The 17,844-nt window shown below is 41.4% G+C and overlaps 2 protein-coding genes and 2 long non-coding RNA genes across 4 annotated transcripts; all 4 read right to left on the bottom strand.

Moving 5' to 3' along the window:
- Positions 1-702: 702 nt before the first annotated feature.
- Positions 703-1,338, bottom strand: LOC306788473 (citrate synthase-lysine N-methyltransferase CSKMT, mitochondrial-like; the record flags this gene model as incomplete). Its single annotated transcript, XM_079284013.1, has 1 exon — positions 703-1,338. One exon carries the CDS (start codon positions 1,336-1,338, stop codon positions 703-705), a length of 636 nt encoding a protein of 211 aa, XP_079140139.1.
- An 8,697-nt stretch (positions 1,339-10,035) lies between these two features.
- On the bottom strand, positions 10,036-11,337 carry LOC306788477. Its single transcript, XR_013772605.1, has 3 exons — positions 11,247-11,337; positions 10,783-11,046; positions 10,036-10,582 (listed from the first exon to the last, which is right to left on the bottom strand). It is a non-coding gene; the product is annotated as an uncharacterized lncRNA (long non-coding RNA).
- Positions 11,338-11,714: 377 nt separating this feature from the next.
- On the bottom strand, positions 11,715-16,173 carry LOC306788475. The gene is made up of 5 exons (XR_013772603.1): positions 16,127-16,173; positions 13,293-13,327; positions 13,070-13,216; positions 12,151-12,220; positions 11,715-11,950 (listed from the first exon to the last, which is right to left on the bottom strand). It is a non-coding gene; the product is annotated as an uncharacterized lncRNA (long non-coding RNA).
- A 265-nt stretch (positions 16,174-16,438) lies between these two features.
- LOC306788471 (citrate synthase-lysine N-methyltransferase CSKMT, mitochondrial-like) lies at positions 16,439-17,074 on the bottom strand (the record flags this gene model as incomplete). The annotated part of the gene is made up of 1 exon (XM_079284011.1): positions 16,439-17,074. One exon carries the CDS (start codon positions 17,072-17,074, stop codon positions 16,439-16,441), a length of 636 nt encoding a protein of 211 aa, XP_079140137.1.
- Between the last annotated feature and the right edge of the window lie 770 nt (positions 17,075-17,844).

Below are 17,844 nucleotides of genomic sequence, written 5' to 3'. Positions count from 1 at the left end.
CAGGTAATTCTGATAAACCAAGACTTGTTGATCCTTGCGATTTGAATTGTGTCCAGTTAGACGTCTGTTGCTCAGCATATATATATATATATATATATATATATATATATATATATATATATATATATATATATATATATATATATATATATAATATATATAATATATATAATATATATATATATAAATATATATATATATATATAATATATATAATATATATATATATATAAATATATATATATATAATATATATAATATATAATATATATATAAATATATATATATATATAAATATATATATATATATATTATATATATATATATATATATATTATATATATATATATATATATTATATATATATATATATATATATTTGGTCATTACCTTTCTCTGATGACTTGTGACCCGTGTGTTAGAAAATCAAGTGGCAAAATGCGATCGACATATTGGGCACCCCTGGTTTAAGTGGTTTGTCAACTTTTATCATTTCATAAAGAGGTCATTCTTTACCTTCAGGTTATTTTATAAGTAGTAAATCTATTGTCTCTGCTGTCGGAATGTGGAGGTCCAGTTTGGTGGATAACTCACTCTGTCTGTGTACCTTATCAATTACTTTTTACAATCACTTCAGTAGTTTACTCATTTAATATTATCACCATCCAGATGAAGAAAGTTGCTATACAATAGAGCGAGGAGTCACTTGGTAGCAGTAGTCAGTCCCCTTAGCTCCCCAACCTCCTGCACCCCAACATCTGCTGCCATCAACCCCGGCTCCTGTGCCTCCGTCTCCAGCCACAGCAGCCTGGCATCAGGGTCTTCATCAGAGAACTGGAGCAGAGACCCTGAGCTCCGCAACACCGACAAACACTGCTTCAGCACCTGATTGGCCTTCCATTTCCCTTCCTTAGACCTCAACAAGGCATCTGTGGTGCCCTTATCAACTATAAGGTCCACACTGCTACAACCGTAGTGCTCGTGGAGCTGTGTGCAGTCCAGCTCTACGAACTCAAGCCGAGAGGAAAGATTGTGAGCTTGAATGGCTTTGGTTTGGACGTGTTCATGCATTAGTCGCACAGCTATGGGGGAAATGTCTGCACAAGTGACCCGGACCGGGAGAGGAGAGCGTCTGTAAATACAGGGCCCGAAAGCAGAAGTGCCACAGCCCATAGCCAGGACTTGGAGCAAACCGTCTGGGTGGGGCTTGGTCTGCAATAGGGGCATAATGAAGTCCCGGACAGCATCGAAGCCAAAGAACCACTCAAAGTGTTTGAAGGTGTTTGTGCTGCTGCTGCTCTCAGTGTAGAAGCGGTCCCAAGTTGCTTTCTTATCCATGTTTTCAATCAGTTCAGCTAGGCAGAAACACAGATGGGATTATGTCACGAGTTAGTGAGTGAACATTAGCAGTAAAACACATACAACTTGCCTTAATGCCTCCATCCTTCTGTCATATTTGGAGGGACTTTATGCTGAAGTAAATTTAAAATCCATCAATTTAATGTGTCAAATGTCTTTTCTTTTAATATATGATTTAAGACCTTTTCTTGGGTCCTTAGAAGCCACTAAGCTCGGCATGAAGACGATCTAGCAAGCTGACAAACTCAAATGACTCACATTGCTCATTAAAATAAAAAAGCAACATACACTCAACAGTCCTGCATTGAATCCTCCCTTTGTGTACTTTATAATGCTCAGTTCATCTTTAAACTGTTAAATAGATGTGTTGATGTATCCAGGCTGTGTTATATTAGACTGCATTAGCTTGGTGTTGCCAACAAGTTTGCAACTGAGTGTGACGTTATTGCACAACAAAGTGCTACTTTATGGTCAGCTTCTGTAGCTAACATATCGGTGACAATTAGGTAAGACATCAGTGCACACACCTGCAACTCACTTTAACTTTTCTTTCTTACTTATTTGGAGGTTCACGCTATTCCCCCCCAGACCACTCGCTGTGTGCAGACACCCTGCCTGAGTCTCGGTGCAGTGACAATACAATCAAAGGTGTTATGATGTGGTGCGTTCATGGACCCAAATGCAGACTCAGGACAGCAGAGTTATTTTTCAAAAAACAATTTTATTTATTTCTCACATGGCAGAGGAAAAGACAGGAAATACATAGTCAAAAAGGAGGCGTCTCTATGCGCTCCGCATGGGTCCAAGCCGGAAAGTGGCAAAATCCTCTGAGCGGCTGACGAAGCCGACAGGTAAACAGTCACGTCAAACACAGAGGCGCGTCCTCGCGCTCCGCTCTGATCCTAGCCGGAAAGTGGCTGGCAGGCAGGCTGGAACGTCTGTGTGATACCCGAGGCTCGACACAGGAACGCCAAGACTACACAGTTGATCTCCGAGGAACTAACTGGAAGGCTTCTTCGTGCAGGTGAAAACCCGAGGCTCGACACTGGACGGCAGCTAAATTGAACACAAAAACAGATTGTTAGAGCTAGAAGAGCTAGGTGAGGAGCTAGAAGAAGAGAGAGGAGAAATAGGAGTGAAGATACAATAGGAGGGAGGAGATGGGTCACAGCGAGTGGAGGAGCCAGTGCTGCGTTGTGAGGCTGGGATTCTACGGAGGATGAGCCGTGGGGAGTCGGGGCGGTTGGGGTCCGGGATGAGGAAAGACTTCCACGTGAAGCGTTGTCCCGCCTGAAGGTTTAAAAAAATAAATACAACCATCAGACCACTGCTCCACATCGTGGAAACAAACCAAGGACTGTTACATCATATAGACTTCTCTGCAGGCAGTTCTGTTAGTCATTCGGTATGTGAGTCTCAATGGGAGATGATGAAAGAAACTTATCAAAGTGTTAAAATAACTGTGTGACATTCAGGTTCTTTGTTCTTACCGTGCTCCTGGTTGGAGGGACTGTGTCCGTGCTGCCAGGGTTGTAGTCTGGTGGGGGACTAGGTGAGGAGCTAGAAGAAGAGAGAGGAGAAATAGGAGTGAAGATACAATAGGAGGGAGGAGATGGGTCACAGCGAGTGGAGGAGCCAGTGCTGCGTTGTGAGGCTGGGATTCTACGGAGGATGAGCCGTGGGGAGTCGGGGCGGTTGGGGTCCGGGATGAGGAAAGACTTCCACGTGAAGCGTTGTCCCGCCTGAAGGTTTAAAAAAATAAATACAACCATCAGACCACTGCTCCACATCGTGGAAACAAACCAAGGACTGTTACATCATATAGACTTCTCTGCAGGCAGTTCTGTTAGTCATTCGGTATGTGAGTCTCAATGGGAGATGATGAAAGAAACTTATCAAAGTGTTAAAATAACTGTGTGACATTCAGGTTCTTTGTTCTTACCGTGCTCCTGGTTGGAGGGACTGTGTCCGTGCTGCCAGGGTTGTAGTCTGGTGGGGGACTAGGTGAGGAGCTAGAAGAGGAGCTAGAAGAAGAGAGAGGAGAAATAGGAGTGAAGATACAATAGGAGGGAGGAGATGGGTCACAGCGAGTGGAGGAGCCAGTCCTGCTTTGTGAGGCTGGGATTCTACGGAGGATGAGCCGTGGGGAGTCGGGGCGGTTGGGGTCCGGGATGAGGAAAGACTTCCACGTGAAGCGTCGTCCCGCCTGAAGGTTTAAAAAAATAAATACAACCATCAGAACACTGCTCCACATCGTGGAAACAAACCAAGGACTGTTACATCATATAGACTTCTCTGCAGGCAGTTCTGTTAGTCATTCGGTATGTGAGTCTCAATGGGAGATGATGAAAGAAACTTATCAAAGTGTTAAAATAACTGTGTGACATTCAGGTTATTTGTTCTTACCGTGCTCCTGGTTGGAGAGACTGTGTCCGTGCTGCCAGGGTTGTAGTCTGGTGGGGGACTAGGTGAGGAGCTAGAAGAAGAGAGAGGAGAAATAGGAGTGAAGATACAATAGGAGGGAGGAGATGGGTCACAGCGAGTGGAGGAGCCAGTCCTGCGTTGTGAGGCTGGGATTCTACGGCGAATGATCCGTGGGGAGTCGGGGCGGTTGGGGTCCGGGATGAGGAAAGTCCTCCACGTGAAGCGTCGTCCCGCCTGAAGGTTTAAAAAAATAAATACAACCATCAGACCACTGCTCCACATCGTGGAAACAAACCAAGGACTGTTACATCATATAGACTTCTCTGCAGGCAGTTCTGTTAGTCATTCGGTATGTGAGTCTCAATGGGAGATGATGAAAGAAACTTATCAAAGTGTTAAAATAACTGTGTGACATTCAGGTTCTTTGTTCTTACCGTGCTCCTGGTTGGAGGGACTGTGTCCGTGCTGCCAGGGTTGTAGTCTGGTGGGGGACTAGGTGAGGAGCTAGAAGAGGAGCTAGAAGAAGAGAGAGGAGAAATAGGAGTGAAGATACAATAGGAGGGAGGAGATGGGTCACAGCGAGTGGAGGAGGAACGTAGGGGGACGTAGGGGAACTGTCGTGCCATCTGAGGGTAAAAACACACACAACCCTCAGACCACTGATCCATATCATAGTCATTTCTCATATCACATTGAAAGGATCAGTAGCACAAAGCAGTGTGACTAGATAGAAAGTAAATGTCATACAATAAATGATACGCTCGCAAAAGTATTAGCAGAAACAAACCCAGTACAGTGCAACATGTTTGCATTTGTTTCAGTGTTGTTACTGCAGGAGGCCTTCCATATGTCTACATTGACTAAAAGTCAGAAACATATCAGCACTTTTTCGATAGAAAATATCTTTTAGTGGTTCTTTCACTCTGCTGTTCATTGTGTTAATATGTATGAAAAATATCACAAGTATGTAAGAAATGTATGAATTGTGAGTTAATATGGATTAAATATATTATCATGCGTGCATCACTTGTGATCCGTATCACCGAGAAGTTATATAAATATAAAGAAACAATATTTCTATTAGCATTTCTCAGTTTAAGCTAACGCTGGACGGTCGGGTCTATAAAGCTAACGTTAGCTAACCAAGAAAGCAGCTTTTGTTCAGATAAACTTGTTTAAACTTGGTCTCAACAGTCAAAAGTCAGTCCTAGTGGATTAATATACACTGATAACTGAAAATATTATCAATATTAGGATAAACATCGGTTCAGATAGATACATAAATAAATACATAAAAAACAGTGGTGGAAAAAGTATATAAATCTCGCTTTTTTTCCTGCAAAAGTTGATCAGAATCAGACTTACCTTTATCAGTAACGTTAAGTCACGGATGCAGAAAAATCCTGGTTTGAAGGTGTTTCTTGGGAGGTTTCTTCGAGTGAAAGTAGATTTCGGCTTTTTCGAGTGAAAGTAGATTTCGGCTTTTTCTGACGGACCAACGGTTGGAACAGACTGAATTTAGAAAAAATGCACAATTTGGTAAACATGGTAACGATGGAACGTTCGACTGAGAACAGCTCGTTCTTACCTCAGAGTCTCCATCAGGTCCTCAACAGTCCTCCGCTGCACAAACAGACATTAAATACAACTTTAAGAGGAATATATCCACATGAGCTCAAATAATACAACTAACATGACATTGTGACTCAGTCTCCTGTCGCGTTTGAGAGTCACGTGACCTGCCCAGGGGTTAACCACACATTAAGTCTCCATTCAGGCCTATTTAAAAAACACGGTCTCATATAATGTCCAATAATATAGAGATGCATGTTTGCATGGAGGTTTGAGGGTGTCAGGTTGGACCCTGTCCTTGGTCCTATGTGGTCCTCCAGTGTCCACAGATTGACAGCACGTGGACCTGCTGTTTCACGTTTCCTACATTGTTGTGACAGGAAGCCAGAGTTTCAGAATAAGTGACACAAACATCAATTTGAAATAAAATGAAAACATATTTTCTGAGGTTTGTTTACTGGTCCACATCCTGTCTGTCTTTGGGCCATCGTTGGACAAATGTCTCTCCAGAGACATTACATTTACACACCCCTGCATCACACCTGTATTACTCTCTTTGATCCATTTTCTTTTGTTAAAGTAGAAACTTGATGTAACTTTACTAATTGCTATTGTGCATAGTGGCATGTATGCACATGTTAAATGAGTTGTTTAACAAGTACTTGTGGGAAGAAGCAAAGTTAGTAATGTGCACGAATGAGTTCTTTGGTCCGAAATATTCTGCTAGGATGAACACTGTACACACTTTGGTTAGATTTTAGTCTACATGATTTAAAACACTGACCAAGGACTTGCTGTCATATAATGTATGTAAATGTAGATAATGGTTGGCTGCTATGTAATAGAATTTGTCACCAAGGAATCAAACCCGAAAAACAAATGCTATTTGTACACTTGAAGCACGATTGAGATTACTTACACTTCTTTACATAATTGTTATTGTGGAAAGCATTTTGTACACAGTCTCATCTATATAGTAGTTACAGACATAGATAAAGACAAATATGATGCATATGTTCATTAACACCACTATATTTGCTGTCATCATTACTGTCTGTTTTGCTAACATGAGTAAAATATAATACAGAGATGTGTTTTATCACATCAGAGCTACAATGATCTCAATAAGTTAATGGAACAAATTGTTTTCCTGTGATGCCAATACACACATTTGTGCACTTCTAGCACTCAACCAAATTAGTTGTCAAATACTGTGTTATGCATTTGTTGGCATGTGTGTATTTGTGTGAACTTTGTAGTTTGTGGTTAGATTTTCATTGAAAGATGTTTTGCATTCTTTACTTCACAGCTGTCACAGAAATGACACATGTCTTGCTCTCTGACTCTTTCAAAACAACTAAAAATAATCATTTTTGAATTGTGATTGAGACAAAATGGCAGATAGGGCAATAGAGAGGCACAGATCTCAAATGTTTCCCAAAAACATGTCGAGACACATTACATCTGTGTAGTTGTTGTGTCCTGTGCATCTCTTTTTCTCTCACTACAGCAAAGGCATGCGAAAATCTGCCAAAAGTCAGCAACCAAAAGGAGGAAGGTTTTTGACTCTAGCCGACAGAGAGCTGAGGGTACAGACCTCCCCGCGCTCAAACCAAAGGTAAGACTACACCTTAGGGCGGGGGAGTACAATTAGATTTAATAGGAAGAGAAAAACTGCTCAAAGTTGTATATCTCCGTGTGGAATCTCTGTCCGAAAATAACTGCAAGAACAGTTTCATGACATTTGAATATGTACAATTCAGCCGATATAAACGTAGGCGCTTTCAATTGTATTTCAGTCACAAGGTTCATCTTCTACTGGGAAAGTAAGTTGATTTATCCTTTCTTTCTGTGTACATTAGTTTTTAGTGGCACGATTAATCAGCTGAAGCCCAAATGGCGTTCCCTCAGATCCCTCACTGTTTCTGGCTTTATAGATACTGGTTTCCCCTCTTTGAGCCATTGGCTTAAATAGTCTGAGGCGTGTCAACTCATACTGGTGGTATTAGTTTAAAAAAAAACACTGAATCTGTGGTATTTTCCTTTCCTTTCCACAACTATAAATCTTAAGATGTATGCATTATAATTTCATTTTCTTTAAACATAACTGTGTTGACAGTATGACCCCCTATCTTCTCAAGCTGCACTACTTCTTTTGAACCTCTTGTAGACTTATACTCTTACTCTTTGACAAGTCACCATCAGAATACAGAGCTCGGCCAAAAGTCTGTTTGTCTTAGTTTGTTCTTGTAAACTTCTCTGCTGGCTGAGACAAAGCAGCCAGGACAGAGGACAGGAGGAATGACATACTACTGTATGTGATACCTGCGTTCTTCATTATTATCATTTATAAACTTCACTCAGGACAATTTAGATTTGTTTCCAGTTATTAGTGGCTTTGCTGTTGTAAACATAACTGTTGCAGCTCTAGAACCAATATTTAGTTCTACCTAAATTACAAATAACTTCTATTCCTGTTCAGATTATTTAGTCATGAAAAAGTATTGATAAGAGTGGCTCCTTGGCCTAAAATCCTAAAGATACCTATCCGTACCTTTAGGCCACCGTAGTTCTATTAGGTACTGAGCTGAGGGTTGTGCAGTTGGTTGCAATTTGCAACCTCACCACTAGATGGATCTAAATCTCACACACTGTTCCTTTCAGGTAATTCTGATAAACCAAGACTTGTTGATCCTTGCGATTTGAATTGTGTCCAGTTAGACGTCTGTTGCTCAGCATATATATATATATATATATATATATATATATATATATATATATATATATATATATATATATATATATATATATATATATATAATATATATATATATATATATATATATATATATATATATATATATATATATATATATATATAATATATATATATATATATATATATATAATATATATATATATATATATATATATTATATATATATATATATATATATTTGGTCATTACCTTTCTCTGATGACTTGTGACCCGTGTGTTAGAAAATCAAGTGGCAAAATGCGATCGACATATTGGGCACCCCTGGTTTAAGTGGTTTGTCAACTTTTATCATTTCATAAAGAGGTCATTCTTTACCTTCAGGTTATTTTATAAGTAGTAAATCTATTGTCTCTGCTGTCGGAATGTGGAGGTCCAGTTTGGTGGATAACTCACTCTGTCTGTGTACCTTATCAATTACTTTTTACAATCACTTCAGTAGTTTACTCATTTAATATTATCACCATCCAGATGAAGAAAGTTTCTATACAATAGAGCGAGGAGTCACTTGGTAGCAGTAGTCAGTCCCCTTAGCTCCCCAACCTCCTGCACCCCAACATCTGCTGCCATCAACCCCGGCTCCTGTGCCTCCGTCTCCAGCCACAGCAGCCTGGCATCAGGGTCTTCATCAGAGAACTGGAGCAGAGACCCTGAGCTCCGCAACACCGACAAACACTGCTTCAGCACCTGATTGGCCTTCCATTTCCCTTCCTTAGACCTCAACAAGGCATCTGTGGTGCCCTTATCAACTATAAGGTCCACACTGCTACAACCGTAGTGCTCGTGGAGCTGTGTGCAGTCCAGCTCTACGAACTCAAGCCGAGAGGAAAGATTGTGAGCTTGAATGGCTTTGGTTTGGACGTGTTCATGCATTAGTCGCACAGCTATGGGGGAAATGTCTGCACAAGTGACCCGGACCGGGAGAGGAGAGCGTCTGTAAATACAGGGCCCGAAAGCAGAAGTGCCACAGCCCATAGCCAGGACTTGGAGCAAACCGTCTGGGTGGGGCTTGGTCTGCAATAGGGGCATAATGAAGTCCCGGACAGCATCGAAGCCAAAGAACCACTCAAAGTGTTTGAAGGTGTTTGTGCTGCTGCTGCTCTCAGTGTAGAAGCGGCCCCAAGTTGCTTTCTTATCCATGTTTTCAATCAGTTCAGCTAGGCAGAAACACAGATGGGATTATGTCACGAGTTAGTGAGTGAACATTAGCAGTAAAACACATACAACTTGCCTTAATGCCTCCATCCTTCTGTCATATTTGGAGGGACTTTATGCTGAAGTAAATTTAAAATCCATCAATTTAATGTGTCAAATGTCTTTTCTTTTAATATATGATTTAAGACCTTTTCTTGGGTCCTTAGAAGCCACTAAGCTCGGCATGAAGACGATCTAGCAAGCTGACAAACTCAAATGACTCACATTGCTCATTAAAATAAAAAAGCAACATACACTCAACAGTCCTGCATTGAATCCTCCCTTTGTGTACTTTATAATGCTCAGTTCATCTTTAAACTGTTAAATAGATGTGTTGATGTATCCAGGCTGTGTTATATTAGACTGCATTAGCTTGGTGTTGCCAACAAGTTTGCAACTGAGTGTGACGTTATTGCACAACAAAGTGCTACTTTATGGTCAGCTTCTGTAGCTAACATATCGGTGACAATTAGGTAAGACATCAGTGCACACACCTGCAACTCACTTTAACTTTTCTTTCTTACTTATTTGGAGGTTCACGCTATTCCCCCCCAGACCACTCGCTGTGTGCAGACACCCTGCCTGAGTCTCGGTGCAGTGACAATACAATCAAAGGTGTTATGATGTGGTGCGTTCATGGACCCAAATGCAGACTCAGGACAGCAGAGTTATTTTTCAAAAAACAATTTTATTTATTTCTCACATGGCAGAGGAAAAGACAGGAAATACATAGTCAAAAAGGAGGCGTCTCTATGCGCTCCGCATGGGTCCAAGCCGGAAAGTGGCAAAATCCTCTGAGCGGCTGACGAAGCCGACAGGTAAACAGTCACGTCAAACACAGAGGCGCGTCCTCGCGCTCCGCTCTGATCCTAGCCGGAAAGTGGCTGGCAGGCAGGCTGGAACGTCTGTGTGATACCCGAGGCTCGACACAGGAACGCCAAGACTACACAGTTGATCTCCGAGGAACTAACTGGAAGGCTTCTTCGTGCAGGTGAAAACCCGAGGCTCGACACTGGACGGCAGCTAAATTGAACACAAAAACAGATTGTTAGAGCTAGAAGAGCTAGGTGAGGAGCTAGAAGAAGAGAGAGGAGAAATAGGAGTGAAGATACAATAGGAGGGAGGAGATGGGTCACAGCGAGTGGAGGAGCCAGTGCTGCGTTGTGAGGCTGGGATTCTACGGAGGATGAGCCGTGGGGAGTCGGGGCGGTTGGGGTCCGGGATGAGGAAAGACTTCCACGTGAAGCGTTGTCCCGCCTGAAGGTTTAAAAAAATAAATACAACCATCAGACCACTGCTCCACATCGTGGAAACAAACCAAGGACTGTTACATCATATAGACTTCTCTGCAGGCAGTTCTGTTAGTCATTCGGTATGTGAGTCTCAATGGGAGATGATGAAAGAAACTTATCAAAGTGTTAAAATAACTGTGTGACATTCAGGTTCTTTGTTCTTACCGTGCTCCTGGTTGGAGGGACTGTGTCCGTGCTGCCAGGGTTGTAGTCTGGTGGGGGACTAGGTGAGGAGCTAGAAGAGGAGCTAGAAGAAGAGAGAGGAGAAATAGGAGTGAAGATACAATAGGAGGGAGGAGATGGGTCACAGCGAGTGGAGGAGCCAGTCCTGCTTTGTGAGGCTGGGATTCTACGGAGGATGAGCCGTGGGGAGTCGGGGCGGTTGGGGTCCGGGATGAGGAAAGACCTCCACGTGAAGCGTCGTCCCGCCTGAAGGTTTAAAAAAATAAATACAACCATCAGAACACTGCTCCACATCGTGGAAACAAACCAAGGACTGTTACATCATATAGACTTCTCTGCAGGCAGTTCTGTTAGTCATTCGGTATGTGAGTCTCAATGGGAGATGATGAAAGAAACTTATCAAAGTGTTAAAATAACTGTGTGACATTCAGGTTCTTTGTTCTTACCGTGCTCCTGGTTGGAGGGACTGTGTCCGTGCTGCCAGGGTTGTAGTCTGGTGGGGGACTAGGTGAGGAGCTAGAAGAAGAGAGAGGAGAAATAGGAGTGAAGATACAATAGGAGGGAGGAGATGGGTCACAGCGAGTGGAGGAGCCAGTCCTGCTTTGTGAGGCTGGGATTCTACGGAGGATGAGCCGTGGGGAGTCGGGGCGGTTGGGGTCCGGGATGAGGAAAGACTTCCACGTGAAGCGTCGTCCCGCCTGAAGGTTTAAAAAAATAAATACAACCATCAGAACACTGCTCCACATCGTGGAAACAAACCAAGGACTGTTACATCATATAGACTTCTCTGCAGGCAGTTCTGTTAGTCATTCGGTATGTGAGTCTCAATGGGAGATGATGAAAGAAACTTATCAAAGTGTTAAAATAACTGTGTGACATTCAGGTTCTTTGTTCTTACCGTGCTCCTGGTTGGAGAGACTGTGTCCGTGCTGCCAGGGTTGTAGTCTGGTGGGGGACTAGGTGAGGAGCTAGAAGAAGAGAGAGGAGAAATAGGAGTGAAGATACAATAGGAGGGAGGAGATGGGTCACAGCGAGTGGAGGAGCCAGTGCTGCGTTGTGAGGCTGGGATTCTACGGCGGATGATCCGTGGGGAGTCGGGGCGGTTGGGGTCCGGGATGAGGAAAGTCCTCCACGTGAAGCGTCGTCCCGCCTGAAGGTTTAAAAAAATAAATACAACCATCAGACCACTGCTCCACATCGTGGAAACAAACCAAGGACTGTTACATCATATAGACTTCTCTGCAGGCAGTTCTGTTAGTCATTCGGTATGTGAGTCTCAATGGGAGATGATGAAAGAAACTTATCAAAGTGTTAAAATAACTGTGTGACATTCAGGTTCTTTGTTCTTACCGTGCTCCTGGTTGGAGGGACTGTGTCCGTGCTGCCAGGGTTGTAGTCTGGTGGGGGACTAGGTGAGGAGCTAGAAGAAGAGAGAGGAGAAATAGGAGTGAAGATACAATAGGAGGGAGGAGATGGGTCACAGCGAGTGGAGGAGGAACGTAGGGGGACGTAGGGGAACTGTCGTGCCATCTGAGGGTAAAAACACACACAACCCTCAGACCACTGATCCATATCATAGTCATTTCTCATATCACATTGAAAGGATCAGTAGCACAAAGCAGTGTGACTAGATAGAAAGTAAATGTCATACAATAAATGATACGCTCGCAAAAGTATTAGCAGAAACAAACCCAGTACAGTGCAACATGTTTGCATTTGTTTCAGTGTTGTTACTGCAGGAGGCCTTCCATATGTCTACATTGACTAAAAGTCAGAAACATATCAGCACTTTTTCGATAGAAAATATCTTTTAGTGGTTCTTTCACTCTGCTGTTCATTGTGTTAATATGTATGAAAAATATCACAAGTATGTAAGAAATGTATGAATTGTGAGTTAATATGGATTAAATATATTATCATGCGTGCATCACTTGTGATCCGTATCACCGAGAAGTTATATAAATATAAAGAAACAATATTTCTATTAGCATTTCTCAGTTTAAGCTAACGCTGGACGGTCGGGTCTATAAAGCTAACGTTAGCTAACCAAGAAAGCAGCTTTTGTTCAGATAAACTTGTTTAAACTTGGTCTCAACAGTCAAAAGTCAGTCCTAGTGGATTAATATACACTGATAACTGAAAATATTATCAATATTAGGATAAACATCGGTTCAGATAGATACATAAATAAATACATAAAAAACAGTGGTGGAAAAAGTATATAAATCTCGCTTTTTTTCCTGCAAAAGTTGATCAGAATCAGACTTACCTTTATCAGTAACGTTAAGTCACGGATGCAGAAAAATCCTGGTTTGAAGGTGTTTCTTGGGAGGTTTCTTCGAGTGAAAGTAGATTTCGGCTTTTTCGAGTGAAAGTAGATTTCGGCTTTTTCTGACGGACCAACGGTTGGAACAGACTGAATTTAGAAAAAATGCACAATTTGGTAAACATGGTAACGATGGAACGTTCGACTGAGAACAGCTCGTTCTTACCTCAGAGTCTCCATCAGGTCCTCAACAGTCCTCCGCTGCACAAACAGACATTAAATACAACTTTAAGAGGAATATATCCACATGAGCTCAAATAATACAACTAACATGACATTGTGACTCAGTCTCCTGTCGCGTTTGAGAGTCACGTGACCTGCCCAGGGGTTAACCACACATTAAGTCTCCATTCAGGCCTATTTAAAAAACACGGTCTCATATAATGTCCAATAATATAGAGATGCATGTTTGTATGGAGGTTTGAGGGTGTCAGGTTGGACCCTGTCCTTGGTCCTATGTGGTCCTCCAGTGTCCACAGATTGACAGCACGTGGACCTGCTGTTTCACGTTTCCTACATTGTTGTGACAGGAAGCCAGAGTTTCAGAATAAGTGACACAAACATCAATTTGAAATAAAATGAAAACATATTTTCTGAGGTTTGTTTACTGGTCCACATCCTGTCTGTCTTTGGGCCATCGTTGGACAAATGTCTCTCCAGAGACATTACATTTACACACCCCTGCATCACACCTGTATTACTCTCTTTGATCCATTTTCTTTTGTTAAAGTAGAAACTTGATGTAACTTTACTAATTGCTATTGTGCATAGTGGCATGTATGCACATGTTAAATGAGTTGTTTAACAAGTACTTGTGGGAAGAAGCAAAGTTAGTAATGTGCACGAATGAGTTCTTTGGTCCGAAATATTCTGCTAGGATGAACACTGTACACACTTTGGTTAGATTTTAGTCTACATGATTTAAAACACTGACCAAGGACTTGCTGTCATATAATGTATGTAAATGTAGATAATGGTTGGCTGCTATGTAATAGAATTTGTCACCAAGGAATCAAACCCGAAAAACAAATGCTATTTGTACACTTGAAGCACGATTGAGATTACTTACACTTCTTTACATAATTGTTATTGTGGAAAGCATTTTGTACACAGTCTCATCTATATAGTAGTTACAGACATAGATAAAGACAAATATGATGCATATGTTCATTAACACCACTATATTTGCTGTCATCATTACTGTCTGTTTTGCTAACATGAGTAAAATATAATACAGAGATGTGTTTTATCACATCAGAGCTACAATGATCTCAATAAGTTAATGGAACAAATTGTTTTCCTGTGATGCCAATACACACATTTGTGCACTTCTAGCACTCAACCAAATTAGTTGTCAAATACTGTGTTATGCATTTGTTGGCATGTGTGTATTTGTGTGAACTTTGTAGTTTGTGGTTAGATTTTCCTTGAAAGATGTTTTGCATTCTTTACTTCACAGCTGTCACAGAAATGACACATGTCTTGCTCTCTGACTCTTTCAAAACAACTAAAAATAATCATTTTTGAATTGTGATTGAGACAAAATGGCAGATAGGGCAATAGAGAGGCACAGATCTCAAATGTTTCCCAAAAACATGTCGAGACACATTACATCTGTGTAGTTGTTGTGTCCTGTGCATCTCTTTTTCTCTCACTACAGCATAGGCATGCGAAAATCTGCCAAAAGTCAGCAACCAAAAGGAGGAAGGTTTTTGACTCTAGCCGACAGAGAGCTGAGGGTACAGACCTCCCCGCGCTCAAACCAAAGGTAAGACTACACCTTAGGGCGGGGGAGTACAATTAGATTTAATAGGAAGAGAAAAACTGCTCAAAGTTGTACATCTCCGTGTGGAATCTCTGTCCGAAAATAACTGCAAGAACAGTTTCATGACATTTGAATATGTACAATTCAGCCGATATAAATGTAGGCGCTTTCAATTGTATTTCAGTCACAAGGTTCATCTTCTACTGGGAAAGTAAGTTGATTTATCCTTTCTTTCTGTGTACATTAGTTTTTAGTGGCACGATTAATCAGCTGAAGCCCAAATGGCGTTCCCTCAGATCCCTCACTGTTTCTGGCTTTATAGATACTGGTTTCCCCTCTTTGAGCCATTGGCTTAAATAGTCTGAGGCGTGTCAACTCATACTGGTGGTATTAGTTTAAAAAAAAAACACTGAATCTGTGGTATTTTCCTTTCCTTTCCACAACTATAAATCTTAAGATGTATGCATTATAATTTCATTTTCTTTAAACATAACTGTGTTGACAGTATGACCCCCTATCTTCTCAAGCTGCACTACTTCTTTTGAACCTCTTGTAGACTTATACTCTTACTCTTTGACAAGTCACCATCAGAATACAGAGCTCGGCCAAAAGTCTGTTTGTCTTAGTTTGTTCTTGTAAACTTCTCTGCTGGCTGAGACAAAGCAGCCAGGACAGAGGACAGGAGGAATGACATACTACTGTATGTGATACCTGCGTTCTTCATTATTATCATTTATAAACTTCACTCAGGACAATTTAGATTTGTTTCCAGTTATTAGTGGCTTTGCTGTTGTAAACATAACTGTTGCAGCTCTAGAACCAATATTTAGTTCTACCTAAATTACAAATAACTTCTATTCCTGTTCAGATTATTTAGTCATGAAAAAGTATTGATAAGAGTGGCTCCTTGGCCTAAAATCCTAAAGATACCTATCCGTACCTTTAGGCCACCGTAGTTCTATTAGGTACTGAGCTGAGGGTTGTGCAGTTGGTTGCAATTTGCAACCTCACCACTAGATGGATCTAAATCTCACACACTGTTCCTTTCAGGTAATTCTGATAAACCAAGACTTGTTGATCCTTGCGATTTGAATTGTGTCCAGTTAGACGTCTGTTGCTCAGCATATATATATATATATATATATATATATATATATATATATATATATATATATATATATATATATAAATATATATATAAATATATATATATAATATATATATTTGGTCATTACCTTTCTCTGATGACTTGTGACCCGTGTGTTAGAAAATCAAGTGGCAAAATGCGATCGACATATTGGGCACCCCTGGTTTAAGTGGTTTGTCAACTTTTATCATTTCATAAAGAGGTCATTCTTTACCTTCAGGTTATTTTATAAGTAGTAAATCTATTGTCTCTGCTGTCGGAATGTGGAGGTCCAGTTTGGTGGATAACTCACTCTGTCTGTGTACCTTATCAATTACTTTTTACAATCACTTCAGTAGTTTACTCATTTAATATTATCACCATCCAGATGAAGAAAGTTTCTATACAATAGAGCGAGGAGTCACTTGGTAGCAGTAGTCAGTCCCCTTAGCTCCCCAACCTCCTGCACCCCAACATCTGCTGCCATCAACCCCGGCTCCTGTGCCTCCGTCTCCAGCCACAGCAGCCTGGCATCAGGGTCTTCATCAGAGAACTGGAGCAGAGACCCTGAGCTCCGCAACACCGACAAACACTGCTTCAGCACCTGATTGGCCTTCCATTTCCCTTCCTTAGACCTCAACAAGGCATCTGTGGTGCCCTTATCAACTATAAGGTCCACACTGCTACAACCGTAGTGCTCGTGGAGCTGTGTGCAGTCCAGCTCTACGAACTCAAGCCGAGAGGAAAGATTGTGAGCTTGAATGGCTTTGGTTTGGACGTGTTCATGCATTAGTCGCACAGCTATGGGGGAAATGTCTGCACAAGTGACCCGGACCGGGAGAGGAGAGCGTCTGTAAATACAGGGCCCGAAAGCAGAAGTGCCACAGCCCATAGCCAGGACTTGGAGCAAACCGTCTGGGTGGGGCTTGGTCTGCAATAGGGGCATAATGAAGTCCCGGACAGCATCGAAGCCAAAGAACCACTCAAAGTGTTTGAGGGTGTTTGTGCTGCTGCTGCTCTCAGTGTAGAAGCGGTCCCAAGTTGCTTTCTTATCCATGTTTTCAATCAGTTCAGCTAGGCAGAAACACAGATGGGATTATGTCACGAGTTAGTGAGTGAACATTAGCAGTAAAACACATACAACTTGCCTTAATGCCTCCATCCTTCTGTCATATTTGGAGGGACTTTATGCTGAAGTAAATTTAAAATCCATCAATTTAATGTGTCAAATGTCTTTTCTTTTAATATATGATTTAAGACCTTTTCTTGGGTCCTTAGAAGCCACTAAGCTCGGCATGAAGACGATCTAGCAAGCTGACAAACTCAAATGACTCACATTGCTCATTAAAATAAAAAAGCAACATACACTCAACAGTCCTGCATTGAATCCTCCATTTGTGTACTTTATAATGCTCAGTTCATCTTTAAACTGTTAAATAGATGTGTTGATGTATCCAGGCTGTGTTATATTAGACTGCATTAGCTTGGTGTTGCCAACAAGTTTGCAACTGAGTGTGACGTTATTGCACAACAAAGTGCTACTTTATGGTCAGCTTCTGTAGCTAACATATCGGTGACAATTAGGTAAGACATCAGTGCACACACCTGCAACTCACTTTAACTTTTCTTTCTTACTTATTTGGAGGTTCACGCTATTCCCCCCCAGACCACTCGCTGTGTGCAGACACCCTGCCTGAGTCTCGGTGCAGTGACAATACAATCAAAGGTGTTATGATGTGGTGCGTTCATGGACCCAAATGCAGACTCAGGACAGCAGAGTTATTTTTCAAAAAACAATTTTATTTATTTCTCACATTACTATCTGAA

Source organism: Melanostigma gelatinosum, assembly GCF_949748355.1.
Source record: "Melanostigma gelatinosum genome assembly, chromosome: 14".
NCBI lineage: Eukaryota > Metazoa > Chordata > Actinopteri > Perciformes > Zoarcidae > Melanostigma > Melanostigma gelatinosum.
Note: the sequence above shows the minus strand (reverse complement) of the source record. Positions and strands in the feature narration are given on the sequence as shown.